The 23892-nt window shown below is 44.4% G+C and overlaps 1 protein-coding gene across 1 annotated transcript; it reads right to left on the minus strand.

Annotated features, from left to right (window-relative positions):
* Positions 1 to 11987: 11987 nt before the first annotated feature.
* On the minus strand, positions 11988 to 12925 carry LOC136539806 (uncharacterized). Its single transcript, XM_066531790.1, has one exon. The coding sequence runs from the start codon at positions 12740 to 12742 to the stop codon at positions 12485 to 12487; it is 258 nt and encodes an 85-aa protein (XP_066387887.1). The 5' UTR covers positions 12743 to 12925; the 3' UTR covers positions 11988 to 12484.
* Positions 12926 to 23892: the final 10967 nt, after the last annotated feature.

Below are 23892 nucleotides of genomic sequence, written 5' to 3' on the forward strand. Positions count from 1 at the left end.
AAAAATATTACAAGGCAAGAGATCCAGAGCTAGCAAAATACTTGTATTTTTTAAGAGAACAAGAGAAATACTTTGAAGGTTTCACAGTAAAAAATATCTCAAGAACAGACAACTCAGATGCTGACGAAATAGCAAAAGCTGCAGCTCAAAATACTAGTTTACCTCAAGATGTCTTGTTCCAAATACTAACTCATGCATCTATCAAGGCAAAGCAAGAAGTCCCCAGAGAAGGCCATATAATACAAAGCGAAGACAGGAGAGCACCAATCATGGCATACCTTCGTGGACATTATGAACCAGAAGATGAAGTTAACGAAGTCAGAATGAAACATAGAACAAGAAATTACAAAATCATCAACAATCAATTGTACAAGCAAGAAATTTGTAAACCACTTCTCAAATGTATATCAACAGAAGAAGGAAAAGAATTACTATTAGAAATACATGAGGGAATTTATGGCACACATCCAGGGGCAAGAGCCATGGCAGGGAAAGCATTCCGACAAGGATTTTATTAGCCTTCAGCATAAAGTGACAGCAAAGAAATAGTTAAATCTTATCACAATTGTCAAATGTCTACCAGCAAGATAAGAGCTCTAGCAACAAACTTACAAACAATAGAACCAATTTGGCCACTTGCAAGATGGGGAATTGACATAATAGGCAAATTGCCTCCAGCTCAACGAAATTTCCAAAATTCAGTTGTGACAGTAGAATATTTCACAAAGTGGATCGAAGCCAAGCCAGTAACAAATATGTCTTCATTCATAATGAAAAAATTTCTATGGTAGAACATCATATGCCATTTTGGAGTTCCAAGACACATTACAGTAGTCAATGGAACTCAATTTGACAGTCAAGATTTTAGAAATTATTGTCAAAATATGGGAATCCAATTATGTTTTGCCTCAGTTAGACACCCACAATCAAATGGTGTAGTCAAAAGAGCAAATAGAATCATATGCACTGACATTTCAAAATGCCTAGTGGGGCTTCCCAAGAGAAAATGGGTCGATGAATTACCTAAGTCATTTGGGCACACAATACAACCATTTCAAGATCAACAAACTTCACACCATTCAAGCTATTATATGGAGAAGAAGCAATGACACCTAAAGAAATAAAGTTTGAAGGTCCAAGAACCAATGTGCAAATGATGGAAGAAGAGCAAATAACAAGCAAAGACCTGCTCGAAGAAAAAGAATGAAAGCAATTCAAAATCTCGAGAAATACCAGAAAGAAACAAAGAATTGGTATAATAAGAAAGTAAAGCCAAGGCAACTCTTACCAAGAGACTTTGTCCTAAAAAGAAAAAGAAACAAAGATACAGTCAGAAAGTTTCAACAAAAATTGGAAGGTCCTTATCTCATCACAAGAACAAATAAGTTAGGATCATTCCACTTGGCAGATATGAATGGGTAGGAGATAGACCACACCTGGAACATTGAAGCACTACAAAGATACTACCCTTAGACTTTCATTTTTTCATTACAAGTTTCTAGAAGTAGAATAGTTGTTTTGTACATTCTAAAAGTTTTGATTCAATTGTAAACGAGTTGCACTCTTTTTTCACTCAGGGGAAGCCCTTCACAGGGTGAGTGGTTTTTTAACGAGACAGTCTCTATTGTAAATTCTCATCAAATATAAATGAGAAGTTATTCCCCTAAAAAAGTCTCGAGTACAACAAAACAAACAAAAGCCGAAGAGTATACCCAAAAATACTCAAATATTGGCTAAAACAAAACCAAAATAGGTAGCATCATTTCTCGAACAAGCAAAAAATGATTCTAGCCTATCTAAAAATATAACACTTCATTTACTCTTCAGTTTTTCAAATTCACTAAGGTGAATTACGACTTCTAAGCGAAGTCTACACGTTGCCTTCGCAAAAAAGTGAGGGAACAGCAAAAAGTGAGGGAACGACATTTTTTAAATTCACTAAGGTGAATTATGACTTCTAAGGGAAGTTTACGCGTTACCTTCGCAAAAAAATAAGGGGGCGGCTTTTTTTCAAATTCACTAAGGACAATAATGACTTCTAAGCGAAGTCTATGCGCTGCATTCGCAAAAAAGTGAGGGGACGACGTTTTTCAAATCCACTAAGGTCAATTATGACTTCTAAGCGAAGTCTATGCGTTGCCTTCGCAAAAAAGTTAGGGGACGACGTTTTTCAAATTCACTAGATGAACTATGACTTCTAAGCGAAGTCTACGCATTGCCTTCGCAAAAAATTAGGGGACGACGTTTTTTAAATTCACTAAGGTGAACTATGACTTCTAAGCGAAGTCTTCACGTTGCCTTCGTAAAAAGTAAGGGGACGGTGTTTTTTAAATTCACTAAAGTGAATTATAACTTATAAAGCAAAGTCTACACAATACCTTCGTAAAACTTTATACATTAACAAAAATCAAGTCTATTATAAAATAGAATCATTTATTATATATTACAAACATTGGAAAACAAGTTTACAACAAAAATCACAATTTGTCACTTTCAGAAGCTACAATTGTTGCTGCTTCACTAATTAAGTCTTTAACAACTTTATCCAAAACATGATCCACTTCTAAGCCAAGAAAATCTTCAGAAACAAAGCTGGACGAAGCACTTGAACACGATGACTAGAAAAAATAAGAGTATCAAAGCATGACTTATCACATTCAAATATTATGATAAAAAGGAAAAAGGGGAAAATTGACAACTACCTGAGAAAATTTGCTGAAGTCAACAACATATGGGAAATAAAACCTCTTGTTTTCTGCAATAAGATTTTTAGATTCAAAATCTAAAACAACATACATCATCAGCAAAATAACCACAACATTAAAAAATAAAAACATCATAAGTAAACGCTTACGTTAGCTTACGTTCAACAAATGTATCAAACGTAGGATTCGTCTCAATGGTTGCATACTCCAACCACAGCGAAGGTTCAACGACAAAGTTGTCCTTACACATTAACAATGGCATAACACTAACTTCATCCTGCCCAGTTCAATATTTACAAATGTTAAAAGTCTTTTTTAAACCTCACCCCTCAAATTAAAAAATCTAAAAAACCAACTACGAAAACAACTAAAGTGGATGGTCACTAACATCATCATCTCTAGCACTTTCTTCCTCACGCTTATCCTATTCCCTCTGCTCATTTTCATCAGCAGCAATTTCCTTCTCAAGCTGCTGCAAAAATAAAACCAAATGTTAGAATATAAAATAAAAAAGAAAGAGAAATAAACAATGATAAAAAACTTCAATCTAACATTCTCCATCTTCTTTTTCGTCTTCATGAAAGCACTCTCTCTGCCACCTAAATTCCAATATTGGTTGAAATACTTCTTGCAAAGCAATTAAGTTCAAGAAGAAACTTGACTTAACGACTGCACAGAAGGAAACTTATAATCTTTATCTAGCATTTGTTCATATAAAGGATCTTTCGCCTCTTTCATTAAATGGAAAAGTGCACGAGTTGCGTACACACAACTCAAATCAACACTAGCTTGGATAACAGTTGGCAAGGCCTCATATTGACGGTACAACCAAGTGAAGAATGGATCAAATTCCCCAAGCTCCCAGTAAGGATCTTCTGGCTTTGCACCAAACTTGTCATAGCAATTCTTTTCATGAAAATTTTGATCTTTCTCAGCAGACTTCTTCTCAAGGTAATTTTTCTCCTTCACAATCTTATCAAAATCTTTCTTCAAATTATCAAAATATTCAGTCCTTGTCTCAAGCTTGCCCCCAACAAAGATACACCTTGACTCCATATTATGGAGAGCTTCAACCGTCTCTACTCTTTCTTTTTCTTTAGCAGCAAGCTGAGATTTCAAAGACTTAATCTCTTTGAGCAAACCTTTCTCACAAAGTGCCGCATTCTTCGCTTCTTCTTCAATAGATTTAAGTAAACTCCTTTGCAAAAGAGCACTCTACAAAATACAACGCCATAAAAAGTCAAGTCACAAAGCCAAAATTAACATGCGAAAGTCAGGCAAAAATATACATACCTTGTAAATCATGGTAACACTTGCGTCTGCCAACTCAAGGGAAGATTTCCTAGCAAGTTGAGCTTCAACGTCAGGAATTGCGAAGGCATCATCAATATACTTTGACAGCTTTAACTTTGACTTCTTTGGCATAATGCGAAGTCTGTCCAAGCGAATCCCAACAAATTAAAAAGTATCTAAATTCACACCTTGAGCTTGACAGTACTCCATGCACCTCTTGTATGCCTTAGGGTCAACTCCACCAGGAACTGTTTCTAAGGCTTTGGTAGGAGTAGCAGGATCCTAAGCCACATCCTTCATCTTCCCAATATCAATAGTTGTCTCCTTCTGAGATGAAGGAGTATGAAAAAATTCCTCTACACCAAAAAAGAAACGAAGTGTGAAATAAGAATAGAAATATACAATTCAAATAAAACAACGCAAAATAACAAACAAAGTTACCTATGGAAACACCCTTTTCAAGTTGACATGTAACTTTTTCACTAGTGTTCACATCAATGGTAGACTTAGTAAGACGAGAAGCTCGGGTGTGCTCAGCCTCTTTGTCAAATACATCATCATCAGAATCATCAAAATCAAGGGTCACATTAGTAGTACCCTTACCCTTGTGAGCCTTAACTCTTGGAGCATCAGTCTCCACAGGCCCACCTACTAAATCAGTATCTCAAATCATAACTCGGGGAGGAGAGGCAACATGAAGAGTAGCACCAACATCTCCTGCAGTTCCTTAAGGAGTTTCAGCAACAAATCTTTGAGAAGAAGGCCCAGCGGTCTCCTGTGAAGCTATAGTTTTAATCTCACCTTCTTCCATTTGCACATCAATAGTAGCGGTTGCGTCAGCAGCACCGCCAGTATCAAGGATAGGAGAAGAAGTCGGAACAGCTGGGGAAGAAGGCAAAGTGTCTTCACCAACATTTTTTGGAGGCGAAGACAAACTAGCCTCACCAACATCTTCACTAGAATGCAAAGTAGCCCCCAAATTCTAGAAATAGTCACCAAGCAGAGTCAACATTGGTGGAGTCAAACCACTAGAATTAAAAACTAAACTAATCATTCTCACCTCATCATCACGAACCTATTGACTAAGAATCTCTTGACTGTCAACATCAAGACCCAAATCAGCTTCATCTTCTACAACCTTTTCTGAATCAAAAGAAGCTGAAACCTTCTTTTTCTTGCTAGTCCTCTTAGCAAGTTGTCCACCAGCTCTTTTCTTCTTTGTAACATTTTCTATGCTCGGCTTCGCTACATGAGAATACGCTGGTGGAGGTCTTTCATCATATTTGATTTGGGAAATTTCAAATATTCTATTCAAACGTTTATAATCTTTTCCAAGAATTTTGTCCATCAAATGTTTTCCCTTCTTCAAAAACTTGCCCAGAATCTCAACTGCCTTAACTTCAACAGTAGAAACAAATTCTTAATCTCTTTTGTACTTCTTTGGGCAAAAAGCTTCTTTGTCAGGATACAAATAACCTTTCCTCCTCACAACTTTCTTATGAAAACGAATAAAGCTCCAGCCTTTCTTGAGAGGCCAAACTCGAGCTGCAATATATTCTTCATAAAGATCACGAGCACTTTCATATTAGCAGTCAACTTATAAGTCTTTTCACAAATCTTTGAATTCTTTATACTAGGAAATTCAGGCTTGTAATAAAAAACATTCTTCACCATCTTCGCAGCCAATGGATAGAGCTTCACAATCTTCCTTGACTCATCCCTTTCTTCAACCATTGGAACTGTATGGTAAAACCAATACCGATACCAATTTTCAACCCATTTATTCTTGGAAGCTGGAGAAATTTGCTTAGCACCTCGAGCAGGTTTAAAACCGCAACAACTAAAGTACTTGATAATAGTCTTTCCATCCACATTCTTACTCCTAAACTAAGTATGCATCTCATGAAGAGCACAAAAAGCCCTGATATCCAAGTTTACATCTTGAGACTTCACTGCTCAAACAAAAAGAGCAATCTTCGCTATTCTATTAGGAGTCAAATGATGCATTTCTATATTATATGCCTTCAGAAGTTCTTCAAGAAAATCTTGTCACAGCATACGAAGTCCAGCTACAAATTGATCCCAAAAAATCACACATTCATAAGGTTTCGGATCAGGAACTACTTCATTTCTAGGCAAACGAACAGATGCCCTCTCCACCAGCCGATTAGTCACCATCCAATCTAACTCTTTATCATCCATCAAAGTTTGGCCAAACTTCAAAGACTTCGTGTCATCACCAACCAACTCGGACTCAGACGTAGAAACATCTGATAAATCTTCACCCAAGTCAGACTGATTAGATCCAAATAGAGAGTTAGCAGAAGCATTCTTCTCTTCATTAGACCTCTAGAAAACAAGAAACTTCTCATCAAGATAAATAATAATAACAACAACAAAAGAAAAGAAAGAAAACAGAAACAAACAAAATTAAAACTAACCTTTAGCCAACAAAACTTTCACTCCTAGAAAGAAAAAGTCTTCAGAAAAGAGTTTGGCTCTGCTAATTTTTTTGACTTCGCTTCAAAGAAAATTTCTGCAGCACCTCCCAGTCTTTGATAAAATAGGAAAAAATGGGGGGGGGGACCGAAGTATATATAGGCGGCTTCGGATCAAACCTGACGGTTCAGCTTCCGACGGTCAAATACGACTGTTGCAATTCAAAAAAAACAAATGTTCACAGTCTAACGGCTAGAAATGACCAACTACAAAGTTTGGGATGACGTTTTTTGTCTTCGTTTTAAATCCAAACTTCATGGGATTCAGACTTTTGGAGTAGGCCTTCGCCTATGAGGGGCTGTTGTTGGGGATTTAACTTCGCCAAGAAAACTCAGCCCCTAAAACTTTGGAGTTAAAATTATGATTTCTATAACAAAGTTTACTTGCAGGAAAAAGAAGTGAAGCGAAGGTGGAAATTTGACTTCGTTAGAAAGATTCCGTCTTTGCTGACAAAAAGAAGAAAGTAAGATTAGGCGAAGACAAGAGTTTGACTTCGCCTAACATTCTGGGAGAAGAAGAAAATCAAAGCAGAAATCAACTAATTCTGGAAGATGAAGACATCGATGAAGTTGATGTACAAAAGTTGAAGAATGAAGACTCAAAAGGGGAAAAGACCACTTCGCCCTTGTAGTAGAAAAGGGTTGTAACTATTTGAGGCGGGGGTAAAATAATCATTTTATGTAAAGCACGAAGACTAGGACCCCTATAAATACCCTCTCTGACATGTACAGTACCATCATGAAATGAATACAGCTTTGACTTGTGTTCAACTTTGATGTTTGTGTAATTATTTTACCCAACAAGGAGCAACAGGAAGGTTGAATGCAATGAAATATCCCGTAAGTGTGGTAAATATGTTGTGAGGCTGAAGTCAATGAATGCTTCTTTGATTTGACTCATGCTTATGCAACACATCATAAGTAAACGGGCATATATATTCCAACCCAATCATGATCCAAACTGATCCAACCACAAGATTATATTCAATCCGATGAATGGAACCAACTTCTCTAGCTGAACCACGCAAGCAAGTCCCACTAATTATGAATAAGTCTAGGCCATTTTTTATTGTGAGCATGACTGATATATCGGTTTTTCACTCTACAGAGATTGCACATCAATGCTCACGAGACTCAGGTTTTCACTTTTACACTTCACATCTCCAATACGATCAACATGGTCACACAACAAGTCCATTACATAGTTGCGATTCCTACTCTAGCACACCTAACAAGGTTTTCACCTCTAATAGTGTGGTACCGTATCACCACTGTAGCGCCCTATGCTAGTTGCCACATGCATGCAATTCTCCAACCATGAACCAAATTAGGTAGGTAATTAATTGGTAGGTCCAGAGCTATTATAGGCCTCATGCTTATGTAATTTATTAGGGTTGCATGCTCTATGAATCGATCCATAGAAATCTGAGAACAAACTCCAAACACCATATCAAAACCAAAGAATCCATGCATCCTACTCAATTTCACCAACCCATAACTAAGATCGTAAAGTTTCTAGGTTTGCCAAAGTTCAATAGCATTGGAGAAATTTCAATTGAATCACCCAAACCCAACTAGGCTTGCAAGGCTAATAAGCATGAATCTACCCAAACCAACCCTACACCAGCATATTGGGAATTTGAGGTTGACCTCTTGCCCATTTCATATCAAGCCTATTTGAAGACTATTTATTAATGATCTCTAAGTCAATAATAACTAACATAAAGCGTGTGGAGCAATGCTCTAAAAATCAAACTGTAAAAAATACATTATATGCATGTAGGCAAACTGGATGGCTCTGGTTAATATTTATACATAGGAACTGTAATTCACTGATACAATTGGGATTTGAAAATGTTTCCGCAAGCATATGTTCCCTGCTGTTATGTTGGGCTGAAACCTGGAAGGAGTGGATATGGGCCGAGCCAATAATAGCTAGCGTTACATGGCTTGGGCCCTATTTTAGCTGGGCCCTAGGCCATTCATACGGTCACCTTCATGGACAATTCGACTTCATTTTGAATGACACTAAATGTTCGTTCCATCCTGCAAAGTTTAAAAAGTTTTTTCCAAAAAGGATATCAGAAAGGAGGAGACTTTCACAAATAAGAAGGAAAAAAAGGTGTCAAGTATACGATTCTAACAACCTGACGAAACCATCTCTACCTGAACCATTTTCGCGCTGATCAACGGATCACCTGTGCTGCTGCTGAGCAGCTGCATGCATGGTCCAGCCAGCGCTCCAGCCATGCCGAGCTACTGGTCTCTCTCCTTCACATGCACATCCATGCCCACTCCGATGCAGTGGCGGATGCACGATGCGGGATAAGGGGGGGCTAAAACAATAGAAATGTTGATTTGCATGAAGATTTAATGGTGAAATCAAGCTTTTGCTACAGTGATTAATGGTGAAATCAAGCCATTAGAGGGGGCTGGAGCCCCCCCCAGCCCCCCCTTTGGATCCGCCCCTACTCCGATGTCCGATCCATCTCTCTCTCTCTCTCTCTTTCTCTCCTCGCTCGCTGCCTCGCCCTACCTGGGTACCATCTACTGCGTGCAGCTGCAGATTGTCAGAAGGATATGCTTCCATGAAGTAATCGGTAACTGAACTGGTGTACTTACACTTACTGAGCTGTGCCCTGCTCTTAGTATGACTTTTCAATGTCTCTGTCCGGCCGGCCTCCTTTTTTCTCCAGGCAAGGTGAAGATTCCTCGGTCCTAATCGCAAGGACAAGTACTGTATCTGTGCATCGTCATCCATGTTCCATGAGCCTGAAGATCATAAACCTAACGTTAACTTAATTATCAAGGTTTTGGCCGGTTTAAGAGCTGAACATTTAAATGTGGTCGATGGTGGATAGTAGTTCGATATATACAGCTCCTGTCCTGTCTGTGGCTGATGAGTGATAAGGTCACTTCACTTGTGTTGTTAGCGTATAGGTCTGTCTGTTTTTCTGAAGTGTTTGTTACTTCAGTTGGCAGTCACTCCAAACCAGAAAATGATAAAAAGAAAGCAGACGATACCATTAAGTTACTTACTTGTATTACTAGGTGAAATTGCCGCATGTAGGGTGCGAACTGTGAACTGAACTGAAGGTGGCATGCCATGGCCATGGGCCATAGCAGCCTCTGAGCCTCATGCCTCCTCCAGGCTCCAGGTGATGATGATTCTACAGTAGCGAGGACTGATGGCAGTTGCAGGCTTGCAGCAGAGGTTGTGTGCAGTGCAGACAATAGCCTCCTCCTCCTCCTCCTCCTCCTCCTCCTCTCTCTCTCATCTGACCGTAGAGGAAAGAGAATTGTTGCACCAGCCGGCCAGCGAAGCGAAGGTCATCTGCAGGCTCAGGCTGTGTACGTATCGAGTGGCCGTTCAGGCTAGGAGCAGGACGTTGGACCAGCACAGCAGGCCGAAACGCGCAGTGGGCCGTGGGCGCGTCACCAAGGCAGTGGCCGGTATCGGGAGGAATATTGCATTGCCCATACTCTGCAGCAGTTCGATCTGGACTCTGGAGCATGCAAACAAATCGTACTTTTCAGGAGATCTTTTGAGCTCCCCCTCCACTGTGCAGAGTGCAGTGCAGCTACAGCCTGCAGCCTGCAGTTTGTGTGTGAGACTCCGTACTGGTCACCTGATCATTGCTCTTGCAGCCTTGCACCAGGCTCCAGCAGGTAACAGAACAAGGCACGCAAGTTCAGATTTCAGAAAAGCTGGCTGCAGCACCAACGGTTTAAAGTTGAGGGTGACACCGATGCTCTACAGTCTAGATGGAATTTGAGCATAATAATCCACTGGACAGTGCTAGTCTAGTAATAGTAGTTCCAGTGTTGGATCTCAGCAAACATGAATCTCTGCTGCCAACTTGCGTTCGAACAATAAATTTCAACTATGCTAATAAGATAAGATGTCCATCATGCATCATTTAGCAAGGATCTGTGCTGTGTACTCTCCTATATAACTCCAAGATGGTGCCAGAGCATTGGAAAACGAACAAGAGTCTGGAGTAGATGATCCGTATCAGTAAGACTTTTCAGGACTTCTGCAAAGGTGAATGATGATGCACATGCATGATGCATCTGGAGCCTGAAACCCCTGAAGCCAAGAGGCGGCAAGAGCACAAGAGATCTTACTTGGCCAATGGAGTATGCACACATCTCACTCTAGTCTAGGGGTCTCTAGCTAGTCGTACGTAGTTCTGCAGTTGACATGCACTCCAACAAGCAACTGGAGCTGGTCCCCTTGTTCTAGCAGCGAGAGTATTCTTTTTCTCTGTGTACCAGGACAGGAGCACCTGGATGTGAGGATGAGAAGTGGCCAGTCTTCCATCCAGGATGTGGACTGATGGGGAGCACCTGAATGTGGAAAGTTCCTGCTCAGTAGCACTCCAGTACTATGTATGTGATAATTTGCAAGGTTCGTTCAGTCCTGCACCGCACTTTGTGCAGGTTGTGGTGTCTGGATCGGAGCGCTGACCGCCGGGCGGATCGATTAAGCGGTTATTGGCTGCACTTTATGCAGGTTGTGGTGTCTGCACTTTATGCAGGGTGCCGCCGAGCACGCCACGCATGCATATATCGATCAAGGTGAAGGGCGCTGGGGCTAGCTGTGGCTTCATGATTCGGGGCGAGGCGGATCAGATAGAATCGTGGCGTACGTGATGTATGTAATGCAGTGCATGCGACCTGCATGCATTGACTCCGATGATCCGATCATATATCCCCACCCCACGGTTTCACGATTCACAATTCACAACTTCTTCTGGCGACCTGCATTGCATAATCGCGATCGCTGCCTGCCTGTAGGGCTGGGTTTAGATACAACCTTGTACAGGTGGTACGTACGATCGACGTCGAGAAAATGCAACTGATCTTGTCCATGCAAGGAGAACGAGAGTGCGTTTCAGTTCTTGCTTGGTCAATTAATAATATAGTACTAACTGAAAATTAAAGTATTTGACGTAGGGGTGCATCAAGCAGCGGCAGGTAAGAGAGCGTCAAAACGTTTCTGGATGCAATCAAGCGGCTTATTAACTCAAATTTAGTCGTTACTGGAATGTGATTATCGTTCAACTAACCAAGTGCTCCATGCACACACACCACCAAAGATCGGCGCAAAAAAAGAAAAAGAAAAAGAAAGAAGAGCTCGGCAACAAGTAGTACGTACCAGTGGTGATAGAACATATCGACCATTACCATAAGTGAAGGTCAGCAACTTAAATAGTTGCGGAGCTGAGATCACCATATACGTGCAAATATGCATACTACACTAAGACCAAGGAAATATTGCAACAATGGTCTCGTTATGTTAACACCGGCAGCAACGGCCGGGGAAGGGAACTTAGAGAAGGGGAGGAATTAGGTAGCGAGCGAGGTCGGAGGATCGGTTGTATTATAATCGAATTTGTTTCTTACAAGTTAGATACCTCGCTCTCCTCTCTTTCTCATTACAGATAAAGTGAAACAGCAAAGTCAAATTAGCACATATATATGAAGGTAAAAGCCAAATAAAGCTTTATTTAACTGATGATGGATCAGACTGGCGAAGATATGCATGCATGCATACAGTTTGTCAGATAGGTAGTAGTACCTCTCCTCACAGGGAGCAGAGGCACCAAGTCAACCCACGTACTACGGAGCGAGCATGCACCTAAAAGAAGAGAAGCCTGACTAGCTAGAACATCACCGGCAGCGGCAGACCATGCATATGTTTCCAGACCGTTACACAGACTGAAAAGGTCTAAACAACTAAACACAGCTGGTAGTAAACTAAAACACACGATAATCTAGGGGTAGGGCATGCAGCTGATGGCCGGTCAAACCCGCGGATCCGATAGGTGGTACGTACGTAACCGAAAGGCAATAGCGACGCCTAATAACAAGTACGTAACAACAACGACGACTCTAAACAAGTCCGGCCGTGATTGCATACTGGCCGGCGAGGTGGTGGCGGCGACTAGCTAGCTAGATAGGCTGATGGATGGGTCGATGGATCTAGAGGTTGTGCGCGGCGAAGAAGGCCTCGACGTCGTCGCCGGTGTAAAAGTCCCTGCGCTGCTGCTGCTGCGCGACCACGCCCGCGGGGGCCCTCCTCTTCCGGGGCGCGGCGGGGCAGTCCCTGGCCGCCTGCCCATTGGCACCGTCAGGCGTCCTGCACCCTGCCACCGACGACGACGACGACGCGTCGACGGCCTGCTTCTTGCCGCCGTCCGCCTCGCCGCCGCCGCGCCACTGCTCCAGCGGGAGACCCATGCCGTGTGACCGCGCGCGCGCTCGTCGTAGGCGGCGCCTGTCTTCCTCACGGCCGGGCTACCTGCTGATCGTCGTCACTTGTGGAACTGAAACGTCAAGCCCGGGAAGAAACTGTCAATGTGAATAATAATAATAATAATACAGGGTCGGAGGAGACGGATGGATGGAGAGCACTGCTGGCTAGTGCTGGTGGATGGGGTGTGGGAGTGGAACGGCGAGCGGACGCGGGGTTTTATAGATCTAGCTAGCCCTCAACCGTCCTAGTACGTGGGAGCGTGGTGGTGGTGGAAGTGCAGGGGAGAACGTGGCTGCAGCCTGCAGCGCTGACCCCCCGGGCATGAGACGGTTATTAGGCTGGCTGCGCTGGGTGCCGGCCGATCGAGCACGCCACGCATGCATATATCGATCCAGGGCGGCTACCTGGCTGTGGCCTTCGTGATTCGTTCGATCGGGGCGGATCAGATAGAATCAGGGCAGCTACGGATGTATCCCTGGCGGCTGCAAGAGCGAGCTAGCCAGCTATCTTTGTCCGTCAATCATCAGCGGCAGTCAAGAGCGCCAAAACGTTTCTGGATGCAATAATCAAGCGCCTTAACTCGAATTTAGTCGTTACTGCAATGTTATTAACGTTCAATTAATTCCATCAAGTGCTGCATGAGCGCGCACACACACACCAAAAAACGGCGCGGTCAGCGGTTGCTACTTGTGCAAAACAAAACTGAAAACAAAAACAAAAACAAAAACAAAAATGTTAGCGATTGCTCGTGAGCTCCTCGGCAACAAGTACTACGTACATACATACTTATAAATAACAAAGTTAACATGCACACACGACACACGTACGCATATTGAATTGTGTAATTCACTCGGGTCTTTGAAACATATTCGGATATTCCGAATTGTGTAATTCACTCGGGTCTTTGAAACATATTCGGATATTCCTATTTACATGCGTCGTCGTCCACTATGTAAAAAAAGCTATATATCCACCACCTCACCACCGACGCGACCAGTAAAGCGCGTCTGTTGTAGTACAACTACAGATGCGTCTTTTTGACGCGCGTCTGTACTAAGTCGCCGGCGGGGGTCGCCGGTCCGGCGAGATCAACACGTGTCTGTAATAAACGCTTAACGCGTCTGAGCTAAATCTTCATATGCGTGTATATAAAACGTGTCTGTATCTGTAGCAGTTATTACAGACGCGTGTTGTGATTTCCAAGTCTTAGATAACGGGATCAAACTCTACGGACGTGCGTACGTGACACGCGTCTGTAGTAAGATCTCTTATTGCAGACACGTATGTTGTTCCAGACGTGTGTTTTGAGTAATCCTACTTGTAACAGACAAGTCCTACTCTATACGCGTCTCTACTTTGTGGCACACATGTGTTCCATACGCACGTCTATAGTACTTGGTCTGCTTGCTTAGCCGTTGGAATGTGCTAACGGGCAGATGGGGGTACTTGGCGCGTACGGAACACAGCGGGAAGTGGCTCTTGCGCGGCTTTGAGGAACGCGGGCAAAGTTGGAGTGTGGCGGGCAGCGGCCGGAGTTGCGCAGCACGACTGCAGGCAGGCGTCGGGCGGACTTGCGCTCCGCGCGGGTGGGCGGGCGGCAGAAGGAGGGGCGCGTGGTAGCCGGCGGGGCGCGCTGCTGTGGCGGGCGGCAGGCCAGAGGAACTCGTTGCTGCAGCGGGCGACAGTGGGCGGCCTTAGGGACGCACCGCGTAGGCGGCCAAGCATAGGTGAGCAAGTCTTAAGCTCAAGCCGCCGGTGTCCTCTCCTTCCCTCTTCTTTGCCGGAGCACATCTGCGTCGCTCGACGGCGAAATTCATCGCCGTTATTCCATCTTCTCCTAATTTCCCGCGCTCCCAGTTTCGCCTAGTTCTTGCGGTCCTCCTTGAACCGTTGTACCAACCTCTCGCCGCCGCAATCGTTTTCGGCGTCGATTGCCGCTGTGGCCGTGCCACCATGGCCGCCATGGGCAGCTCGCCGTGGCCAGCTCGCTCCGACGCTCCTCTAGTGATCCTATTTATTGTTTTAGCTCTGCTGCAACTCCATGATGCTCATCGGCTCCATTCTTTTACCTCTACCGCGTAGGTCGCGGTGGAACGGCGACCTCACCACCAATTCGTGCCGCCGCACGCGCCATCAACGTCGGCCATCTAGCTCCGCCTCGTCCCCGGTTCAACCAAGCAGCGCATCGACATCGTGGTGAGCTACTGATGCTGCCTGAGCCCAACCCTGGGCAAAAATAACCGAGAACCGAACCGAAATAACCGTAACCGAAACTGAATTAACCAAAACAAAAAATTTCGGTTCGTAGTTTGGTTCCCAGTTCTTGGGAACCGAAATAATATCGGGTAATTCGGTTCCAGACCTCGGTTAACCGAATAGAACCGAAGAACCAAATCTGTACATATTGGCCCAATAGCAAAAGAACCGAACTGTATGGCTGATGTAATGTATGGCTCAGTTTTCATTTTTCTCCTTTTCTTCCCTCCTGTTTCGCTGATGTAATGTATGGCTCGGTTAGTTCGGTTCTAACCGAAACCGAACCGAGACCGAATTTCCTCGGTTCCAAGTTTTCTAGCTAACCGATCGGTTCTAGTTTTATGCTAACCAAATTTTATAAAAAAACCAAGGAACCGAACCGAACGGTTTCGGTTAACCGAATGCCCACGGTGACCTGAGCCCTTAGACTAACCTATATCGTGCTATATCTGCCGGAGCACCGCCGTTCTGTGTCCGCCGCACCGCCATGGCTGTGGTCAAGGTCGAGTCTGAGTCTAACTCGTTCCACTCTATAGTGTACTCGATAGGTGTGCTCCAACCGTGCTTCACCATCTTGAGCTGTAGGGGATCGCTAGCGTGCTCAGCTCTCCTCCCTGGTCCTCCTTGCTCTCGTCTTCGGCCTACTATTCTCTGGCATGTGCTTCTCTATGAACAGTGCTAAGCTTGTGTGAAATTGTGATGAAGCTGCTTGTGTGAAACTTGCAATGTAAACTAAGTCTACTGAGAAAATGTTATTTTTATTACTAAAGCATTGATGAATTTGCTTATATTCTTCGATTTTCACTCTAGTCATTGATAAACCAGCAACAATATATATATAATAATATATAGATCGATGTATTTCTAGCCAAAGTATGTGACATAGTTTGCATCACAGAGTTTTACTACTTCATCAAAGTAATTACATCATCACCAAAAGTAAATTCATAGTTGGCACGTACGGAACACAGCGGGAAGTGGCTCTTGCGCGGCTTTGAGGAACGCGGGCAAAGTTGGAGTGTGGCGGGCGGCGGCCGGAGTTGCGCAGCACGACTGCAGGCAGGCGTCGGGCGGACTTGCGCTCCGCGCGGGTAGGCGGGCGGCAGAAGGAGGGGCGCGTGGTAGCCGGTGGGGCGCGCTGTTGTGGCGGGCGGCAAGCCAGAGGAACTCGTTGCTGCAGCGGGCGACAGTGGGTGGCCTCAGGGACGCACCGCGTAGGCGGCCAAACATAGGTGAGCAAGTCTTAAGCTCAAGCCGCCGGTGCTCCTCTCCTTCCCTCTTCTTTGCCAGAGCACATCTGCGTCGCTCGACGGCGAAATTCATCGCCGTTGTTCCATCTTCTCCTAATTTCCCGCGCTCCCTGTTTCGCCTAGTTCTTGCGGTCCTCCTTGAACCGTTGTACCAACCTCTCGCCGCCGCAATCGTTTTCGGCGTCGATTGCCACCGTGGCCGTGCCACCATGGCCGCCATGGGCAGCTCGCCGTGGCCAGCTCACTCCGACGCTCCTCTAGTGATCCTATTTATTGTTTTAGCTCTCCTGCAACTCCATGATGCTCATCGGCTCCATTCTTTTACCTCTACCGCGTAGGTCGCGGTGGAACGGCGACCTCACCACCAATTCGTGCCGCCGCACGCGCCATCAACGTCAGCCATCTAGCTCCGCCTCGTCCCCGGTTCAACCAAGCAGCGCATCGACATCGTGGTGAGCTACTGATGCTGCCTGAGCCCAACCCTGGGCAAAAATAACCGAGAACCGAACCGAAATAACCGAAACCGAAACTGAATTAACCAAAACCGAAAATTTCGGTTCGTAGTTTGGTTCCCAGTTCTTGGGAACCGAAATAATATCAGGTAATTCGGTTCCAGACCTCGGTTAACCGAATAGAACCGAAGAACCAAATCTATACATATTGGCCCAATAGCAAAAGAACCGAACTGTATGGCTGATGTAATGTATGGCTCAGTTTTCATTTTTCTCCTTTTCTTCCCTCCTGTTTCGCTGATGTAATGTATGGCTCGGTTAGTTCGGTTCTAACCAAAACCGAACCGAGACCGAATTTCCTCGGTTCCAAGTTTTCTAGCTAACCGATCGGTTCTAGTTTTATGCTAACCGAATTTTATAAAAAACCAAGGAACCGAACCGAACGGTTTCGGTTAACCGAATGCCCACGGTGACTTGAGCCCTTAGACTAACCTATATCATGCTATATCTGCCGGAGCACCGCCGTTCTGTGTCCGTCGCACTGCCATGGCTGTGGTCAAGGTCGAGTCTGACTCTAACTCGTTCCTCTCTATAGTGTACTCGATAGGTGTGCTCCGACCATGCTTCACCATCTTGAGCTGTAGGGGATCGCTAGCGTGCTCAGCTCTCCTCCCTGGTCCTCGTTGCTCTCGTCTTCAGCCTACTATTCTCTGGCATGTGCTTCTTTATGAACAGTGCTAAGCTTGTGTGAAATTGTGATGAAGTTGCTTGTGTGAAACTTGCAATGTAAACTAAGTCTACTAAGAAAATGTTATTTTTATTACTAAAGCATTGATGAATTTGATTATATTCTTCGATTTTCACTCTAGTCATTGATAAACTAGCAACAATATATATAATAATATATAGATCGATGTATTTCTAGCCAAAGTATGTGACATAGTTTGCATCACAGAGTTTTACTACTTCATCAAAGTAATTACATCATCACCAAAAGTACGTCATCACAGAGTTTACATTCACATAGTTTCATCAGCAAAAGTTAACACAACATCACATCATCATTAGTTGTTCTCCGGCGGCGGAGGCATGGCACCCTGCTACTTGCTCTGGAGGTCATGCACATTCTAAACCACGGAGGCCAGTTGGTTACCAGGGTCGTCTAGGTTCTTCTTGAGACATTTCTCCTTCTCTTCGTTCCGAGCCTTCTCTTTCTTGATTTCGTCAACACTCCGCTGAAGACCGCCTATGATCTTCATGATGGGTTTCAGAACCACTGCCTGCAGGGCCTCGTGCATGTTACTTATAGGGAGCTGAAAAGATCGAACCAATAGGCACAGAAACAGTTATAGGAACATATATGAAAATCCAGCATAAATCTAGATACTGTGACAAAAAAACCTACATATAAGTTTCATTTGCATTCATATAAGTTTTATTATCCAACATACATATCAGAATCATATAAGTTTCATATAATCAATTATAGGCTACAAAGTCCATGACCTTGTGAACACCAGAATCATAGCAAATTAGAAAAATAAAACATTTAGCTACTGCTAACAATGCACATAAAGACTTAGAGCTGCCCCAAAGAGATGAAACCCAATCTACTCAAATCACAATGCTAAAATATTGAAGTGGCACCATCAAAATTATTCACAAGATTAAAATCATTGATCTATGATAAACATCTAGTTAAAGCAATCTACTCAAATCACAATGCTGCTGCAAAATATAATATATGATAGTTTACATTGCTTGTATAAAAACTTGAGTTGCATCTGCATTTATTCTACACTAAGTTGTTTTCTCTGCTCCATCTGGGTCCGAGATAAGAGAATAGCATGAGCCAAATTATTTTAGCAACAAACTCATCCAATTCAGAGGCTACCAACAAAACTATCATGAAATTAAGAAAGAAAACCTACATATAAGCAGTTGTAATCTAAAGAGTGTGCATTACCTGGCCATGGGTGGAGCTTGAACCACTGACTTCGGCACCTTTAACACCGCCATGGAGCCATAAATGGCATGTCCTGTCTCCTCCCTCGAAGCAGTGGTCGCACATCTTGGTGGCCGCTGCCCTTAGCACCAGGGCCGAGAAAGAAGGTGCCACCGCCACCACTTGCATGGCCTTCCTCTCCTTCCTCCTTGCCTCCATGGGTTCTCCTTCCTCCTCGCTATTCAAGTCCACCGTGAGCACCACCACTAGCTTCTTGACCGCTGCCCTCGACGTCACGGCCGAGGAAGATGGCATGTCTTGCCTAGCCTTCTTCTTCATCACCGCCAGCTGCTTGTCCTTCATCAACGCCGCTAGGTGCTTCTCCTTCCTAGTGATGATGGTGGCCTTCTTCTTCAACCTCGGTGGGGCGGTCGGGACGGCCTTCTTCTTGAAGGCCGGCGTCTTCTTGAACCCCAGTGGGGGGCTCACCTCCTCCTTCACTGCTATCGAGGACAAGGAATGGCGGGCGAACCTCCCCTTCTTCTTGTCCCTTAGGTTTGTGCTGCCTCTCTGGCCTCGTCAACTTCGACGGTGGAGGCTACGGGTATGGCTACGGCGGTGGGTCAGGGAGGCGAGAGGAGTGGAGGTGATTGCGTGCGTGGCGGGGAAGGCGAGAGAGGAGTGGAGAGACAAGAGGCTGGATTTTATGCGAGTGAAGGAGTGGTAGTTCTAATGCTTTGAACTGCCACTCCTCTCTCTGTTGGCCCTTCAGATGCGGATGGCTGCGGGTGGTTCCTCAATTGGCTTACTATAGATGATTGTTAATAACGTGGATCTGAAGTAGGACCTAGATAGGACGGCCCCACCACCACCCTATTCTAATGCATTGGAAACCTTTTAAAAAATAAACACCGCTCCCCGTTTAAAATTACAAATGTAGCGCAATGGTTAACTCATGGGGTTGTGGGCTTAAAGGTCTCGGGATCCATCCCCGCAGGGGTAAATTTTTTTTTGCCTTTTATTTTACTACTACAGTGTCGATGTTTCACCACCGATAGTCTACCACAGGGGTACCCGGGGCAGTATGTTCGGGCTTCAGCGTATGCAGAACTTGACGGTAAATGCAAGAGACAGTCGATTTATCCTGGTTCGGACCCTCAATCTTTGATCGAGTAATAGCCCTACGTCTAGTCGGCGTTAGCCTTTGCGTTGGATTGATTGTAAAGTGTTGTGTTGCATTGTAAGAGTCTCCGTCCTTAGGATCCCTACCCTCCTTTATATAGTTAGGAGGTCAAAATCCTAGTCGGTTTACAATGAGAGTTTCTAGTAGGATTACAGAATAATACTACTACTAAGATTACAGAGGAAGAATCCTAGTTAGACTAGATCTTCTCCCTTTCTTGCGAGGTATCCCGTGGGTCCCGCACCGATAAGCCTCCGAGCACTTCATGGTTGAGTTCTGGAAGCCTCATCTTGCTCCTTCAAGTCTTGTTGAGCAGGAACAAGCATCGTCCGAGTGCTTTCTTGAGCAAAACCGTGTAGCGCTTCATGAGATCTTCATGTGGTGTGTACCTTTTTGAAGAAAAAAGTACTCTCATTTGGATGTAGCCCCCAAGCCTCTTGCTGTTTGGCACAAGGAGCTTGAGGGTCTTTTCTTGAAATCACCCTGATTCTTCGTTGAAAGTCTCCTGAGCATATACTCGGGTTCTTTGTCGAGAAGAGCTCGGATATAGCTATGTCTGGGTTCTTTTTGTCGAAAAGAGCTCGGATATAGCTATGTCCGGGTTCTTTTTATCGTGTGGCCTTGAAGTCATCTATCTTGAAGAAGTCTTCTAAGTGATGTGTGTTTTTTTGAAGGAAAAAGTGCACTCACTGAGTGTAGCCCCTGAGCCTCTTGCTATTTGGAACAAAAAGTTGGAGGGTCTTGAATCTGAGTTGTTTGAAAGAACTGAAAACCTCTCCTGTTGCAGCCCCCGAGCATATATCCAGGTTGTTTTGTTTAGGAAGAACTCGGATGCAGGGTCTTGGCATATTCTCTAGTAGTCTACTGTTGTCAGATGTAGTTGTATGGTGGTGGTTGAGTGTAAATATTCTTTGTTCATGAGTTGTACAGCGTTGGTATATCCTTTCGAATATGTTTGTCCTTGTGTACTGTTCCTTCACGCCTGAGTCCTCTTTCATTGAATTCTGTCTTTTCATTGTGTCCTTTGTTAGGCTTGTTCCGCTGGTGCTCCTGGTCCATGTGCACTGCTTCTTTGGCCTATAAATATCCTCCTCCTATGCTATTTTGATTTATCGAGCATTTTTGTTACGTGGTCTAAAGTCTCCGTGGTCATGAATATGTTAGTTTGTGAAGTAGAGCAGCCCTCGGACGTATTTTGTGGTTCTTGTGTGTCTTGCCATAGCTGGAGGGAGTCTTGTAATAAGGATTAGAGGTAGGCTAATCCCACAGCAGCATTGTACTTGAAAGTACATGGCGGTAGTTGGAGGGAGTCTTGTGATGTGGGATGCGATCCTTCATCTGGCAGTTCTGGGTTGATCCTCGTCGCCTGCCCTAAGACTGTCCGGTGCATATCAGCATCATATCTAGCATCACATCGGACTTGGGTAGACAGATGCCTACCAGCCTTCTCTGCTCCATGTTGTCCTGCTGTGCTGCTGATTTCCACCTTGGATGCACTGCATCCGTCCTTTGAAGAAAACAGTGTAGCCGAGGGCGGTTTGTCCTTCCGAGTAGCAATTTAGAACACATAGTTGTTCCAGAGTCTAGCCATGTCTGGGTTCCTCTTTGCTACTTTGCTTTTCGTGGTACCGAGTTTGTTGGGTCTTGTAAGATGTGTAATCTTCTATTTTTGAAACCAGTTATAATGAAAAGAATCTTGTCTTCTGAGTTGTAATTCTTTATTTTTTGGATGTCCCAGTTGTTGATGAGATTTTTGAGTTCTTTCTGTAAGGACCGGGTTGTTGCCCTCCTTGTGAGATAACCCTTCTTTGCTTTATTGTTGATGAGTTCTTTTTGTGGTAATATGATAATTCTACCGTGGTGCTGGATGGATAAGTCTGAAATCTGCCCGTTGAACTGTACCGTTGTGTGGATTTGAGCCGTCCATCATTTTAGCTGCATCGGTAAATAGACCATTGCGTCCTCATGCCGTGTTAAAATGGGCCTGGTGGGCCATGTTTTTACCGGTGTAAAATCTATTTAAAGGCCTTTCTCCTCCTTTTCTTTGGTACCCTGCCTTTGCCTTGAAAACCCTAGCCTTCGCAACTCTGCCATCGCCATTGCTGCCGTCATCTAAGCGTTGTCGTCCGAGCCTTCTCTTTCCCTAGTGCCTTTTTGCCTCCGCTAGTACATGGGTAGGAAGAAAGCCGTGAGCAAGTCCCAGGTAGCCTTTGTGGACAAGAATCATCACTTTCTGTGATCGAGAACCAAGAGTTCATGGCCATGAGGGCTACCTAGAAGGTTTGGCCAGCTCCAACAACGATGGAAGACCAGCTTTGCAAGCTTGTTGGTGATGGTCTAATCTAGAGCAAGGACATTGCTGAATGGAGGGCTCCGGGCGAGCATCGGGTCCCTGCTCCAGGTCCTGGTGAGATTATTCTCTTCGTTTCCTTTATCCGTGCTGGACTTTGCCTGCCGGCTTCTGCTTTTCTTCATCGGTTTCTTGGCTATTTTGGGATTAGCCTGAATCACCTTGCCCCTAATGTTGTCCTTCATCTTTCTGTTTTTGTTCATCTTTGTGAAACCTTCCTTGGAATTCCTCCTTCTCTTTCCCTCTTTCGTTACTTTTTCCACCTGAAGCCCCAACCCTGCCGCGATGACACCAATGTTCTTGGTGGCTGCGGAATTTAGTTTCGCTAGGGTCTTAAGAGCAAGTTCTTTGACTATGACCTGGTTGATTCTATAAGGGATTGGCGTGTTGACTGGTTTTATGCTGCCAACTTGATTCCTCCTCTTTCTGTTCACTCTGGGTCTGGTCCCTTGGTTAATGACCGATGGGAAAAGAACCCTATGATGACTGCTGAGTTCCAGATGATCAAGCCATTTCTCGATAGGATTTGCACTCTAAAGCAGCAAGGCTTGACCGGCTTCGGTATTATTTCAAGTTTTCTTCGCCGCCGAGTTCAACCTTTGAAGGAGCGCAAACATTATGGTTTCGAGTACTCTAGGATGGAGGACCCTTCTCGTATGGTCCCAACCCTTGAGTTGACCGATGAGGAAGTGCTCGAGCATATCTAGAAGATGCTAAAAGGAGTAAGCGTTGTTCCACTTGCCGTCCTTGAGTACAATGCAAAGAACCTGCCCCTTGCTATGAGTTGTTCTTTTCTTTATATGGGCACTTTTGATTCTCTTTCATTGTATCCGCTTTTGCTTAATCTTCCTTGTCTCGTTGTTTTACTCTTTTTATAGGAATTGGGACGTAATTTCGCTGATCCAATTCCCCTTGATGATCTCCCTGCAACTGTGGAGGCTAGGGGTAGTCTTGCTAGGGTGTCCTTGACCAGTAAGTCTCAAACTACCATGATGCTTCCTGGTGTTTCTTCCACATTTTCTAACGTATATGAAGAGTATGTTCCTCGTCTAGTTCCTTGAGCTCCTCGTACTTTTGGAAAGAGGGGGCAAGTGGATAGTTCTTCTGCTCCATCTGCTGCCAAGAAGTCTCGCCAGTTGAGTACTTGTCTAGGTACTCCAGTTGTAGCTAGCATGCTCTTAGGTGAGCATATTAATATGCTCTGTCCCTTTGCTGTTTGTTTTTATCTTTGACCGAGTACTTTTGTCATTTTTTCAGCTGGCGCTATGGTGGCCTTAGTCGAGAGTGAGGAGGAAGAGGATGATGATGCTCCCCTTGTTACTTGTCGATGAGTTCTTTTCTTGTTTTCCTGTTGTTGAAACCCTCTTCTTGTTTTGACTTTGGTCTTATTCTCTTGTAGTAGGCAGACATCTGGTTCGAGTTCTTCTGGGGCTCTAGCACCTGCCACGCCGCTCCTATCGCAGGGTGGTTCGAGTTCTTTTGGGGCTCTAGTACATGCCGCGCCGCTCCTGTTGCAGGGTGGCGGTGACATTTTTGCTGCTGTGGTTCCCCCTGCGAGGTCTTCTTTTGGTTTCATGAAGAAGATAGCTGAGTGAGTGCATTCTGGTTTTATTTCTTTGCTTCTGTTCCCCTTTTTTATTCTTTTTTGACGAGTTTCCTTGTCATCTTTTAGGTCTTTGTCTTCCCCGAGCCTCCAGT

Source organism: Miscanthus floridulus, chromosome 2 (assembly GCF_019320115.1).
Source record: "Miscanthus floridulus cultivar M001 chromosome 2, ASM1932011v1, whole genome shotgun sequence".
NCBI lineage: Eukaryota > Viridiplantae > Streptophyta > Magnoliopsida > Poales > Poaceae > Miscanthus > Miscanthus floridulus.

What these genes read in the sequence shown, in the direction of transcription:
- LOC136539806 (XM_066531790.1), bottom strand. Translation starts at nt 12,742, where the DNA reads ATGGGTCTCCCGCTGGAGCAGTGGCGCGGCGGCGGCGAGGCGGACGGC.